We start from the raw sequence: 13,515 nt of genomic DNA on the forward strand, positions 1-13,515 counted from the left end.
AGCGAGACACAGGGCAGATAGCAGCATCTCCGGTCAGTGCAGGGGGCGTGGCCAGCACTGTGACATCTCATGTACAGAAACAGAGCTGCTCTCTCCTGCATGCCACACTTGTGTATGAATCATCATCAGGTTCTTGGTTCTAGGCTGTTCACACTTTTTCATCGCAATTCATGTTAGCTCGTCATTCTTCAACCGTTACGTTATGGCTCCGCAAAAGTGCATTAATTCGCCAGACAGTTTCTGTTTCATCTGTGGTGAATACACAGTGTCGAAGCAACAGCAGAATATTACAGACTTTGTGAAAACAATATACTTTGCATACTTAGGACTAAAAATTGGAGATCAAGATAAAGTTTGGGCGCCTCATAAAGTATGCAAACGGTGTGTTGAGGACCTCCGAAACTGGTTCAAGGGTAAGAAAAAATCTGTTACTTTTGTTCATGCGATGTGAAAGGGTTTAATTCCAAATGGAAGCATTCAATTTCATACCCCAATCTTCACTCAGCAATTCGTCCCATCCCCCATGGCACAGATATACCAGTACCCAAGCCCCCTGCTACCTTGGAAGAAATACTTAGCTCTGATGAAGGTGAAGTTATACCTGAACCAGATGATGAATCAAGTTCTGACTTTGAAGATGATACCAGACCAAATTGTTTTCTCAGGAGGAAATGAATGATTTGAGAAGAGACTTGAATCTTCCCAAAGATGCGGCTGAGTTACTTGGATCAAGGCTGAAAAACAGGAATTTATTGTTGCCAGAAGTGTCATCTTCATGGTTTAGACATTGTGAAAAGGAGTTCATTTCTTACTTGCCCAGGAAGACAAGTTGGTTTATTGCATCGATGTCGGAGGTCTGATGGGTCAATTTAAAATCCAATATGATTCAGAGCAATGGTGTCTTTATATAGATTCTTCAAAAAGAAGTCTCAAAGCAGTTTTACTCCTACGAGAACTTGGAATTGGTTCTTCATAAACTTAAATATGAAGACCATGGTTGGCAAGTGTGTGGAGACTTTAAGGTCTTGTGCATGTCGCTCGGGCAACAAGCTGGTTATACCAAATACCCTTTTTTCTGTATCTATGGGACAGTCGAGACCGACAAAATCCTGGACCAAGAAGAGTTGGCAGCCGAGGGTGCTAACAGTCGGTGAAAAAAATGTCCTCCGAGAAACTTTGGTACCTTCCCATAAAGTTCTTCTACCACCTCTCCACATAAAATTGGGATTGATGAAGCAATTCGTAAAATCACTTCCAAGAGATGGAGAAAGCTTCAAATACTTGGTCACCAAGTTTCCATGCCTGTCAGAGGCAAAATTGAAGGAAGGTGTGTTCGTTGGACCAGACATTAGAAGGCTTATAGTTGATCAAGAGTTTGTCAATATCATGACAGATTCTCAAAAAGAAGGGTGGATTGCATTTAAATAAGTCGCACAGAAATTTTTAGGCAATAAAAAAGATCCTCACTACAAAAATATCGTCGGAAGAATGCTGAAAGCATTTCAAGCTTTAGGTTGCCTGATGAGTTTGAAAGTGCATTTCCTCCAGTCCCACCTTGACTACTTTCCTGAAAATTTGGGAGCTGTGAGGAACAAGGTGAATGATTTCACCAAGACATTAAAGAGATGGAAAGGAGATACCAAGGAAAATGGAGCATTACAATGATGGCAGACTACTGTTGGATGCTTCAGAGAGACATTCCAGATGCTACTCACAACCGTAAATGCACCAAGAGGAGCCTCACAAGGAAGAATCGAATTTAATGTGTGTAGGAGAGCTCATTTCAGTTCAAAAAAAGATTTTCATGAAAATATTGTAACAAAACTTTAATTTTATAAGTCTATTTCCATTTATTTTGAGGTATTGCCTTGTTTAACAGTTACCTAAATTGTCAGGAAATGTGATTTCCTATGACAAAATGGAGGTCATTTTCAGATTCAGCACACCAAAAAACATAAAGATTACATGGAATAACCAAAACAGCTCTCAAAAAAAATTTTTTTTGCAGACCTGTGATCTATTACAATGATGCAATTATTTTAAATAAAAATTCTACTCTGGGGTCATGTAAAGGTAGAAACAATGGATCTGTAGTTCTGAAAAGCAAATGGCAGCCAGAAGGATGGGGAAATTTTGAGACTTGAGAATTTTAGTAATTACAAAATTAAAGTTGCAAGTGTCTTTGTCTTCTGTAATAATACAGTGGCAATGGATGTACCATTGGAAGAGTTTAAGGACCAGGTAAGATACAAATCATCATGTATAAAATCCATTAATGGCTTGACTACTTCTTATGTGCTACCAAGTCAAAACCTTTAGTAACAAAATATTTCTGTGAATACAACTCTTATTGTAAATTCTGAGGCAAAAAGGCATTTGATGATTCTTCTTTAATAGCTCATTTAGTTAGATTTTGTTCTACACATCCTTAAAATTATTTGAATTATTTATTATTTTATAACAAGAGGCCAAGTAGAGTATATTAGCCTACCTTTATTCAGCATAAGCTAGAAGTAAATGAAGGTGCAGATAACAGATTTTGCATAAAACTACTCTAGCAATCGGTTAGGACAGGAATCCAGTAGACTACACATGTAAACAATGCTACAAATTCCCTGAATGCATATATAATCTATTATAGGAATTCCTACCTGCCAGTATAATAATAGCCTTGAAATTGAAACAGAGTAAAGCCTGCAACATCAGAAACTTTTCACTGCTTATGAGATGAACATAATAACCACCACCACCCTTTGTTTTAAACAAGAAATAAGGAAAATATTCTGGAATCAGTTAAACAACTCCTAATAATCACAATAAGCTCAGTACTTTGGCCTATTTCCTCTTTCCAACTATATTATGAAACCAAAAATGTAATTGTGCTAGTTAAAATGATGCAGTGGTAGATATCTTGTAACATTCAGACAACCAAGTTTGATTATGTGACTACTTTCTCACCATGAGCTAGGAAATGGCATCATTGTTTGCAAGAATAGGAGCTTGTTTATTAACTTATTTCCCACAATAGATCATATGGCTTGGTTTTGGCTGAAATTGCATGAATCCAATATACTAAGAGAGTTTGTTAAGCTATGGTTTAGCATGCTAATAGCACTTATAAACTCTGCATTATTTTTAGATTTTATACCATACTACCAAAATGAATAAATTGCATTATGTATGATTCAGTCCATAACAGAAAAGAACAATTATAAAAAATCATCAGTACCCAGAGTAGGTGAATGTGAATCTCCATGCAATTAAGTATTTTAGAGCTACACCTCACAAGTCTTGATGTTATCAATAATGTATCTTATTTGTTTTTAACCACAAGAGTAGAGAAAAACATATTTTATTTATCAGACACTTGGAGTTTGAGACTTAGAAAAATAACCGGTGATATTCTCATATACTGTATTATAAGGATTAAAGTTAGAAATGCAGGTCCAGCTTCTTCTTTTTTCCCCCCTTCTCAGGTTTTAGAATGGAGATCATTCAGTAAGGCACCTTTTGTGTCTCTAAACAAATTATGGTTGCTAGGGTTGCTAGAGGCTGTAATCCAAAATCCAAAATGTGATATTAAAGTGCCCAGTTCAGGATGTTTCAAAATATTTTTTCCTTCTTCTAATTTAAGATGTCTAAAAGAGAAAAGTAAAAAACCAATATTCTCCATAGGGAAAAAGTATTGAGAATTGCCTAAGAAAATATATGAAAAGCTGCAATTGCAATTGTCAGACACAGAAAATCATGTCAGTCATCTGAATTAAAATCCCCATTTTTAACAGTGAAATTCACGACAATCTGGCTATAAACAACAATGAGCAAGAAAATTGGCTATATATATATTTTCTCCTAATAAACCATCCGTTGCATGTGGTTACAGTTAGGCATCTTTATTGTTCTTCTTAAAACCAAGCTTACATTTTTCTATTTGTTTTACTTTGTTGTTGTATTTTTAAAATACTTTGTGTACTTTATCTCAATAATAAAGCAAATTATAAAATTACATTTACCAACTTTAAGCTAATCTACTTTGAGTGGTATTTTATGGATAAATATTCCTTGAATTTCTTAGATGAAAAATTGATACACTTCTAATGAAATGCTTCCAAGTTCTTTACAGAGAATCACAATGCATATCATAAAGTACAAAGTATTAAGGACTACAACTATGGTTTCAGGCAGCCTCTCTCCCTTTCTCTCCCTCCCCCCATTCTCTCCACCTCTGCCCATAAATTGGTGGGCATTACAGATGCTATTCAGTCTAGTTATACTTCAAGATCCTTCTATAATTTTAAGGTCAGTTTTACTTAATACATTTGCATTTCTCTCACTACTGACAAGCCATATTAAATACTGTTTCTCTAATTACTATAGCAACAAATCAATTATTTACAGCAAGATCAGAAAGAGATTGTCTTTATATACAAGAACATTATATTTACAACAATCAACTGCAAAATATGTACAAACAAGAGATGCTTTCACGGTAATGACAGTATAAATTAAATAATAAATAGCATGTTATATTCTTAAGGCACAATACCTTCTTTCCCAAACTGTACAGGAATTAAATGTTTCCCTATGCTTTTGTCTGATCACTGCAATAGTTATATTTCCCCTGTAGAACAGTTATCACGGTTAACAATACACACATCAAATGACTTATAAAAACAACTCTTTTTTTTACATCACAAATATCTGTTAAGATACGAGTTTTGTGTAAACAGTCTTTAATTTACCATTCATACTATATTCACTTTTAAATAATACTCAAATCATTTCAAAATAATACAGGTGTTAGAGGTTTTCAAGGGACAGCCAGCAATGTGTGCCTTTTCAGTTCCTATTGGAGAAGTAAAATTAGTGGAATTTTACTTTGTGAGAAACCATTGCCAAAAATGTGAATAATTTCATTCAATTTAAACATAATAATAATTTGGCGGGAATCCTATGCATATACTGAGAATTTCTTAAATAACCAAGCATGGAAGTGTATTTCACTTTCATGTAGTTGTCAAATAACTGCAATGAATTCAAAAGTGGTCTTTCAGGAGCAAAAAATATAACCAGATTAAAGCAAACACAAATAGATTTTATCCAGTTAATTGTCCCTGTCAATGGAATCCCTTTGATAAGCATAAATAGGGATAGGGACAATTCTTTCATCTGCAGTCTGTGCTATGTCCTTAAAACCTCACTGTTAAACAATATGGTTTCCCGGAACAACTTTTGGTGAGTACAGGAGTTTGGTTGCAAACTATATTCTGCAGAAAGGACCATTTATTTAGATCTTTACTTAAAAACCTTTTAAAAAAACCACCTGGGTCACCCAGAAAAAAATGGCATTATTCTTGCAGAGCAGAACCTGCATATCATTATCAAGATTGTAATTTTTATATCAAAAGCCATTTCAAAGAGAACAGACTATATAGAACAGATTACGTGTTGTAGAGGTAATGTTTGTTATTCCTGTCCTACTCTTTTTTCTGTACTGGTTTTGTAGTTTTTTGATATGGTTAGATGACTAATCAATAAAGTTTGTTGATTGTGGTAAGTCCAGGAGATTTTATTTACAATTGAAATGTTAATGTTTTTTTCAAATTCACAGTATGTTATTAAAATACAGTTACTTCCAACATTGGCACTTTCTAGAGTAAATACTTTTTCTTATATTCTACCAAGTTCTCTGAAATTTAATGGACCAATTCAAATGTTATGGCTCATAATTTAATGAAGTGCCAAGAAACATTAGCTTGAGCAATCCAATTGTGTATTTTTGCCCTCAAAACAGAACACCTTATACTTTTTTATAAAATAAAAAATACAATAAAATAGAAACTTTACATTGCCAAATTGAAAGCTCTGGTATATCATGGCACTTTTTAATACTTCCTTCCTTAAGGAAAAAACTCAGCTTCAAATAAACAATACTAGATACTCCAAATACCATGTAAGGCAGATAAATAACACATAGTGTCAATCTGATGCAGCTATACTGTTCATGAAATTTGGGGTTCAGGACTTCCATTATGTAGAAAGGGATTTAACTATATAGGTCAACAAAAAAGAGGCCAAGATAGAAAATTATCCCTACTTATTAATATCTTGGGATGCGATGGTGTTAATACAAGTTTAAAAGCTAATTTATTATGAAAACTCAAATTATGACAGAACTCTGCAAATGCAGATATTGAAAGAGTGATGACTCTCAAATTCATAGATTAAAAAGGGGGGAAATGCCAGGTTATGTCAAAAGAGAAAGGTAGACTATTCAGGATAAGAACAATTTAGTCAAACATTCCTAATTTCACATGATTTTTAAAAGAAACACATAGCAAGCACTATAATTCTTCTATGGTTAAAGTTTAGAAATTCATCCCTTTTTACTGCATTTTTTCCTAAAATTATATATTGATTTTACTCCCTGAGGTGTTCAATGGGAAATGGAAGAAATTGCCATATGTTTATCATCAACAATAAAGTGCTGTTTTCTACTTGACTGTGACATATTTTCATTATAATCATAGCAATATTTTTTTTTAAAATACTGGAGAATTAACTTTCTGATGTATATGCATTGAACAACAGTACTGTTAAGGGTCAGCATATTCTGCTAACTTGGAGCATTTCTGGGTCCTTCCCACGTTTCTCCAGGGACTGATGTTTTAAACAACAATATTAGTATCCATGAATATTAGACAGCAGAACCAGAAAAGAACAAGGCAGATTTAGACAAGTGGTTATATGCATTTCTGGCACCGAAAAAAGACTGTCAGGAAAATGCATGATAAAAGAGTCTCTTCCTAATTTAAGTCCTATGGCAGTTATTACAAAGGCTATGTATTAACTGTATAATCGGTGAATTAATTTTTAAAAATTTCCTAAATAGTAGATTTACAAATGCCCTTTTTTTCATTTTTGACACCTAATTTCATAGTTGTGCATGCTTGAAAAACAGGTGTTTTCATTACTCTTAATGCCTGTCACAATTCTTAAATCATGGTGTCTTTAGCATTGACTTTGGTGACTTAACTCTCCCTCAAAAGTTGTGGATCCATAGGCTGGTTTACCAATCTTGACTGACAGAAATCAGTGAGGATGCTCAGCATCAAGAGTATTCAAGTTTGAATAAAGGACACTGAGACTGAGGAAGTCAAGTAACACCTAGTCTAGCAAAGTGTGACTTGTAGAGTAGATTGCACTCTATGCCACATCAGAACAGTAGCACCATAAAAAGCTGGATGTGAGCTCTGAACACTGATACTATTTGGCTGTTCCACAGGGACAACCTCCTGAGCATATGTGCCCTGTCAGCTTTCAATTGTGCAGAGATCAGGAGGAATGGTAGAAGCAGGCTCCAAAAACAGTGTTTAAGCCTCGGTGACAGGAATATTCTTGCTCAGCTCCTTGATCCCATGTAATATTCTCTTCATGTGACCCACTTTGGTTACTCCTAGATCCTGAAAAAAAATGATAAGGATAAATTTAGTTCATGAAAAACTAGTCAACTGTAGAATACATATTAGTTGAATCATCCACATAATGAGAAAAAAGCAGAAGCATCTCAGAAATCAGTGCTTGAGAAAACAAGATATATTACAGAATATACTTTAAGTAGACATTATTCAGAGGCACAAATTTATCAACTGCACAGGAACAAAACTAGGAATGCAAAAAGCTTAATTCAAACAGCAATCAAGCTACACAAACAAACACATTATTTCATAAAATGAATCAGGAAAACATGTAATTCAATGCAAATAAAAGCCACAGTTTTTATTATTACCCATATCCTCCCCAGATACTTCTATGTTCATAGGAATCGTATCTTCCCAATGCTAAATAAATCTTAGCATATTATGTTTACTTAGTGTGAAAACCTACTGTATATACTCAAGTATAAGCCTAGTTTTTCAGCCCACTTTTTGAGCTGAAAAAAGCCGCCTCGGCTTATACTCGAGTCAGTGAAAAATTTGCCTGAAATGGAGGAGAAAAAGGGGCGGGGCCATGCCGCTGGGTGACGCTCGTGAATGGCCCAGCGCCCCTGAGTTTCCCCTCCCTCTGTTTGCCGCGCAGCGTGCACCGCACCATCCCCCCTCCTCACGTTCTAATGTAATGCAGGGCTATCTTACGATTCCCCTTCCTCCCCCTCCTGCCGCTCTGCAACGATGTCCCACCTCCTCCATGATATGGCAAGCAGCCACATAGCGATGTCCCACCTCCTCTGGTACAGTGATCCAATGATAGGAATCACTGTGCCGTGTGTCATAGGAGGCGGGACATCATCATCACAGCGGGACATCAGCATCATGAGGTGAGTGAAGTATTTCATTGAATACACCGGTATTGTGTGATAATAATTTGTTATGCAGAGCAAATTTTTACAATGGCTACTGTATATTTAATGGGCACAGGCAGGCTGTATATGTTATTCAATGGGCAATGGCATTATTGGTATCTATTTTTATTTTTGAAATTTATCGGTAGCTGCTGCATTTCCCACCCTAGGCTTATACTCGAGTCAATAACTTTTCCAGTTTTTTGTGGTAAAATTAGGTGCCTCGGCTTATATTCGGGTCGGCCTATACTCGAGTATATACGGTATATAGATAGTCAAAGTCAAAATAGAACTATACAGACTCAGTAAGGTATTTAATGCTAATCCAGGTATACATAACCTCATAAATTGCAAAATATATTTCCAATCATCATTTATAATGAGTTTATTAAGGCAGAGCTTCTTTGAATGATTTGAACTGCCTCTTCCTAGATTTCTTGTCACCTGAGTTGAATTGCTATTCCTAAGATAACCTGCCAATAGGTTTATTTTCTATCTCTTGATGGTTTATGTCTAGTCCCTTCTGTTATTTTCCCTTTCTCCCTCTCATACTTGGATCTAGTTTTGATTTCCTGCTAGATTTGTAGCTTTGCTGTTACCGTTTGATGGTAATAAGAAGCAGAAATCTACAAGAGAATTTTATGATGATATTCATTGTCCACAAAAATGTGGATTCATTCGGAACAGGTGTGATAGTCATATTAACAGTTGTACCTCCCTGGATCCTATTATTAGTGGAGTTGAATTCTGCATAGAAACAAAATTCATTTGTCTTGCACTAACCTAAAACTATATTATGTATCCTAGAATAGGATACATTTCCTCATAGCAATAATTAAAATATGGCTACTACTTAATAACAACATATACCGTATATTTTGGAGTATAAGACGTACCTTTTTGCCTCAAAAAAGAGGCTGAAAATCTAGGTGCGTCTTATACATCGGAAACAGCATTTTTTGCCTCCTAAAGCCCCACCCCCTTCACCAAAATGGCTGTGCACACCCATATGGAGGCTATCAGAGAGCTCCTGGGGGCTGAGGAGGTAAGAAATGAGCAAAAAATGGGTTGTTTTTGCCCCCCCCCCAAGTGCCCAGCAGCACTCTATAAGCCTCTGTAAGGCTATGCATGCATTTTTTTTGACAAAAAAGGGCCCGTTTTCACAAAAATGGGGCATTTTTTGCTCATTTTTGGCCTCCCCCACCAAGGAGCACTCTGCACCCCTCCCCAGACTATTCGTGCCTTTTTTTTAAAAAACGGGCCATTTTCGGGAGGTTTGCAGAGTGCAAAAACTTTTTTTTCTTTTTGGAAAGCTCTTTAACTGATTGATGAGAATTACATTGATCAAGTGCTCTGCCAGTAGAAACAAAGTCTTAGGTGCTGCAGATTGTCAGAGATTTCCTTCTCCAGCACATGGATAAATATACCTGGAAACATCTAGAGCCGAGGTGGCGCAGTGGTTAGGGTGCAGTACTGCAGGCCACTTCAGCTGACTGTTATCTGCAGTTCAGCGGTTCAAATTTCACCGGCTCAAGGTTTACTCAGCCTTCCATCCTTCCGAGGTGGGTGAAATGAGGACCCAGACTGTGGGGGCAATATATTGACTCTGTAAACCGCTTAGAGAGGGCTGAAAGCCCTATGAAGCGGTATATACGTCTAACTGCTATTGCTATTGGTATCTACCTACCTATCTACTTTCTGTCTCTTTCTCTCCCTACCTATCTACTGTATTTCTATCTCTCTCTATTTCTCTCTCTTCCTTTATCTGTCTACCTAGCTATGTAACTACTCTCTCTTCCTACCTAACTACTGTATTTCTCTCTCTTTCTCTCCGACTCTACCTACCTACTTTTTTAAAAAATAAATTCATCTTCAAAACCTTGGTGCGTCTTATACTCCGGTGCATCTTATACTCCAAAAAATATGGTACTTTATCAAGGAATTGTACAGGAATAGTATATTTCAAGCAATGGCAGTTGATTCTAGGAGATGCAATAGTGCTGAATTTCAGGTATACTCTATACCCTAAGGTTTGGTGTGTATATTTTACCAAAAACCTCTTCTTTTATATCCTAAAAACAAATATATTACTCTGTCTAAAACCACCTATGCAGACCAGCTCCAAGGACAGTCAGCAGTGGATGCCATGTAAATGCAAATGGCTATTTTGATGAATTCTTTATGAAAGTACCTTGAGATCTCTCCGTTCCAGATGCAGGAGCTCAGAGCCCCGGACGTCATGCCGGATGAATATATCTTTATACTCACAAAGACTGAGATGTTCAAGCCAGGCTGCAACCTCCTCTGTTCCCCAGAGGTGAACTGTCAGAGATGGAAAAGCAGGGACATTGAGTACCCCAAAGCCCAGAGGAAAGATAGTGAAAAAGGTGATCAGCAGCAAAGACCAAAGAAGCACGGAAGTGAAAGGCAAAACAGTACTAACATATCTTAGAAAGAATAGTTCACTGATTCCAAAATAAGGAAAAGCTAAAAAGTTGAAGACACTGTCTTAAATGGAGGCCAGATAATTTCTGAGATCAAGGAAGTAACTTGCCAATAGCTTGCACTTCCAATTCAGGGCCACATGCTTTTGCTCTACATGGGGCAGACCTTGAAGAGCATTCGGAGACTTCAACTTGTCCAGAATGCAGCCGCGTGAGCGATTGTGGGTGTACCTCGATACACCCACGTTACACCTATCCTCCGTGAGCTGCACTGGCTTCCAATCGGTCTCCGGATACGCTTCAAGGTGCTAGTTATCACTTATAAAGCCCTTCATGGTATTGGACCTGGGTACTTGAGAGACCGCCTGCTGCCAATTACCTCCCAAAGACCCATTAGATCGCACAGGGTTGGCCTCCTCCGGGTTCCGTCTACCAGCCAATGCCATCTGGCTACGACCCGGGGGAGGGCCTTCTCTGTTGCAGCTCCGGCCCTTTGGAACGAACTCCCCGCGGAGATTTGGACCCTCACCTCTCTCCTGGCCTTCCGAAAAGCCGTTAAAACCTGATTGTGTCGGCAGGCCTGGGATTGATGAGCTCCCTTCCCCTCTCAACAGGTGTGGTTGTTGGCTATCTTAAATGCTTGTCTTGTATTTGTGTGTTCCCTTTCCCGCTTGAGTTGTTCGCCGCCCTGAGTCCCTTTTGGGAATAGGGCGGCATATAAATAAAACAAACCTCAACCTCAACCTACTCAAAAGCAAATACTAAGAAGTTTGGATGTTTGCAATACTAAGAAGTGTCTACCTATATTAATAAAGTTTATTCAGGAAAAATATGATGCAAAATGTAAGGGATTTGTTTATCCAAGTTTACTTTTGTCATCAAAATAGATCAACATTGACAGAATGTAAAATTCCACCTTTTAAAATGTGTGTCCTAAATTTTTAGCCCAAACATATTTAGTTAATTCTGACACAATGAACTTCCTTTGCTGTATGAAAAGTCTACAATCCTATGTTCAAGATCTTGTTATCCACATACTGTCTGGAAATGGCTTTTTCCATATAGTACCTTTTGGTAATCAATTCTTAAAGAATTTAATCTCTGAGACTCATCCTTAGATAGCCTCTGACAGAGAAAACCCATGTTCAGATAGATGCATTATAATAACCATGTGTCTGAAATTGGATTAAAGAAGAAATTATTAAGATTCCTACATTTCATTTAGATTTGTTATTAACCAACATTAACCTGTTATTATTAATTGACAGGATAATTAACCAATTAGCTTGCGAAACCTTGGTAAAAGGCTTAGTTATAACACATCATAAATATTAATAAAGATTTCAATCCAATCAGTAAATTTTCTTTAATATACTATAATGGCTCATGAATAGAGGAAACTTAAGAACTAATGGTCTTTATAGTTCCTTATATCAAAGAAACAGATATTGTGAATGTCTTATTGCATGCATCTGAACCAAGAAATCCCTTGCATCTGCCTAGAAAATCAACATATCTATGTGGGCACTATTTTTGTGGTTTAGGGAGAAAAAATGCCTGGACAAAAACAGCCGGCTATCCAGCCTTTCTACTAGCTTTTAAATAAGAAATAGAATAACAGAATCTAAAAAGCTAAAGGCAAAAGAGAGAACACTGAAATGTCAGAAAACCAGTAGGAAGATAAATAACATCATTAGCTCCATAGAATGCTGAAAGATATAAGCCAACAAATCAACTAAGATAATTGGGAAAAGATTACCCTGATTCCATTTTAACTTTGATTTGAAAAGGTGTTTTTTTTAATGTCATACTAAAAATGAAAATTAAAGCTCAGGATGCATAAATGAAGATGCAGGATCCCGGGACAATGAGATATAAGATGTAATTAAAGCTTGGTAGAGAATCAATGAGAGAAAATCAATAACCAAATCTGGAAACATTAGCATGGGGGATATGGAGTTATGCAGGCTTGGGTTCAACAATCACTTCAGTTTTTAAAATTTCCAAATTTCCAATAAACCTCTTTGACCATCCAAAAATGTCCAGTATTTCAAAGTCCTAAATTCTATTTGCGGTGTGTTCTTAGTTTCTATACTTTATTCAGTCTAGTAGTATGATACAAATACAAATACAGTAATCTGCTCCAGAAAAGTAAAACACATGTTTAATATAAAAGAAAAGAAGACCTATAGCAGAAAAGTATGGAATATATAAGGAATCAGAAGAGAGGCATTGTTTCTTGTGGAAAGCACATCAAAATGCATGGGCACATTTGGATATATAGGGATGTAAAGAAAGGCAAAGAGGAATGCAAAAACAGATGGTACCCGGCAATCCCAAGCTACTGCTTGTCTCCTTATTCTTGTTGTTTTTATCCTTTTTAAATTTCACCAGACGAAATTTGCCGCTTCGGCTGCGTTTAGAATAATCCAGCATTTGGTTCTACAGAAAAGAGAAACCACAATATTTTTGTAGACTTTCAATTTATATAGGACCCCCCCCCCCACAAATGTTCATTCATTTTATCAGACTCTTCTCATAAAATGCAACACTATAATTATTTAATTAATGTTTTTATTATATTAATGGGATGTTTGACCTAGGAAAGTAAGTCTACCTATTTATCTACCTTTCTCTTTCTCATTCATTCATAAAATTTATTGGCTGCCCATCTTGCCATAAGGTAACTCTGGACAGCTTACAGTCATAAAATATATCTACATAAATAAA

The 13,515-nt window shown here is 36.5% G+C and overlaps 1 protein-coding gene across 2 annotated transcripts in view; it reads right to left on the bottom strand.

Annotated features, from left to right (window-relative positions):
* Positions 1–3,336: 3,336 nt before the first annotated feature.
* Positions 3,337–13,515, bottom strand: part of DGKD (diacylglycerol kinase delta) — an 89,231-nt gene continuing 79,052 nt past the window's right edge. The window contains exons 28-30 of one of the 2 annotated variants that reach the window (XM_032225122.1): positions 13,113–13,227; positions 10,533–10,663; positions 3,337–7,463 (exon numbers count right to left, since the gene is read on the bottom strand). In XM_032225122.1, the coding sequence (XP_032081013.1) occupies positions 7,374–7,463; positions 10,533–10,663; positions 13,113–13,227 (336 nt within the window). In that variant the 3' untranslated portion in view covers positions 3,337–7,373. The remainder of the gene's footprint in view (positions 7,464–10,532; positions 10,664–13,112; positions 13,228–13,515) is intronic. The other variant, XM_032225123.1, reaches the window with a different exon arrangement.

The sequence above is a fragment of the Thamnophis elegans genome, chromosome 10 (assembly GCF_009769535.1).
Source record: "Thamnophis elegans isolate rThaEle1 chromosome 10, rThaEle1.pri, whole genome shotgun sequence".
Taxonomy (NCBI): Eukaryota; Metazoa; Chordata; class Lepidosauria; order Squamata; family Colubridae; genus Thamnophis; species Thamnophis elegans.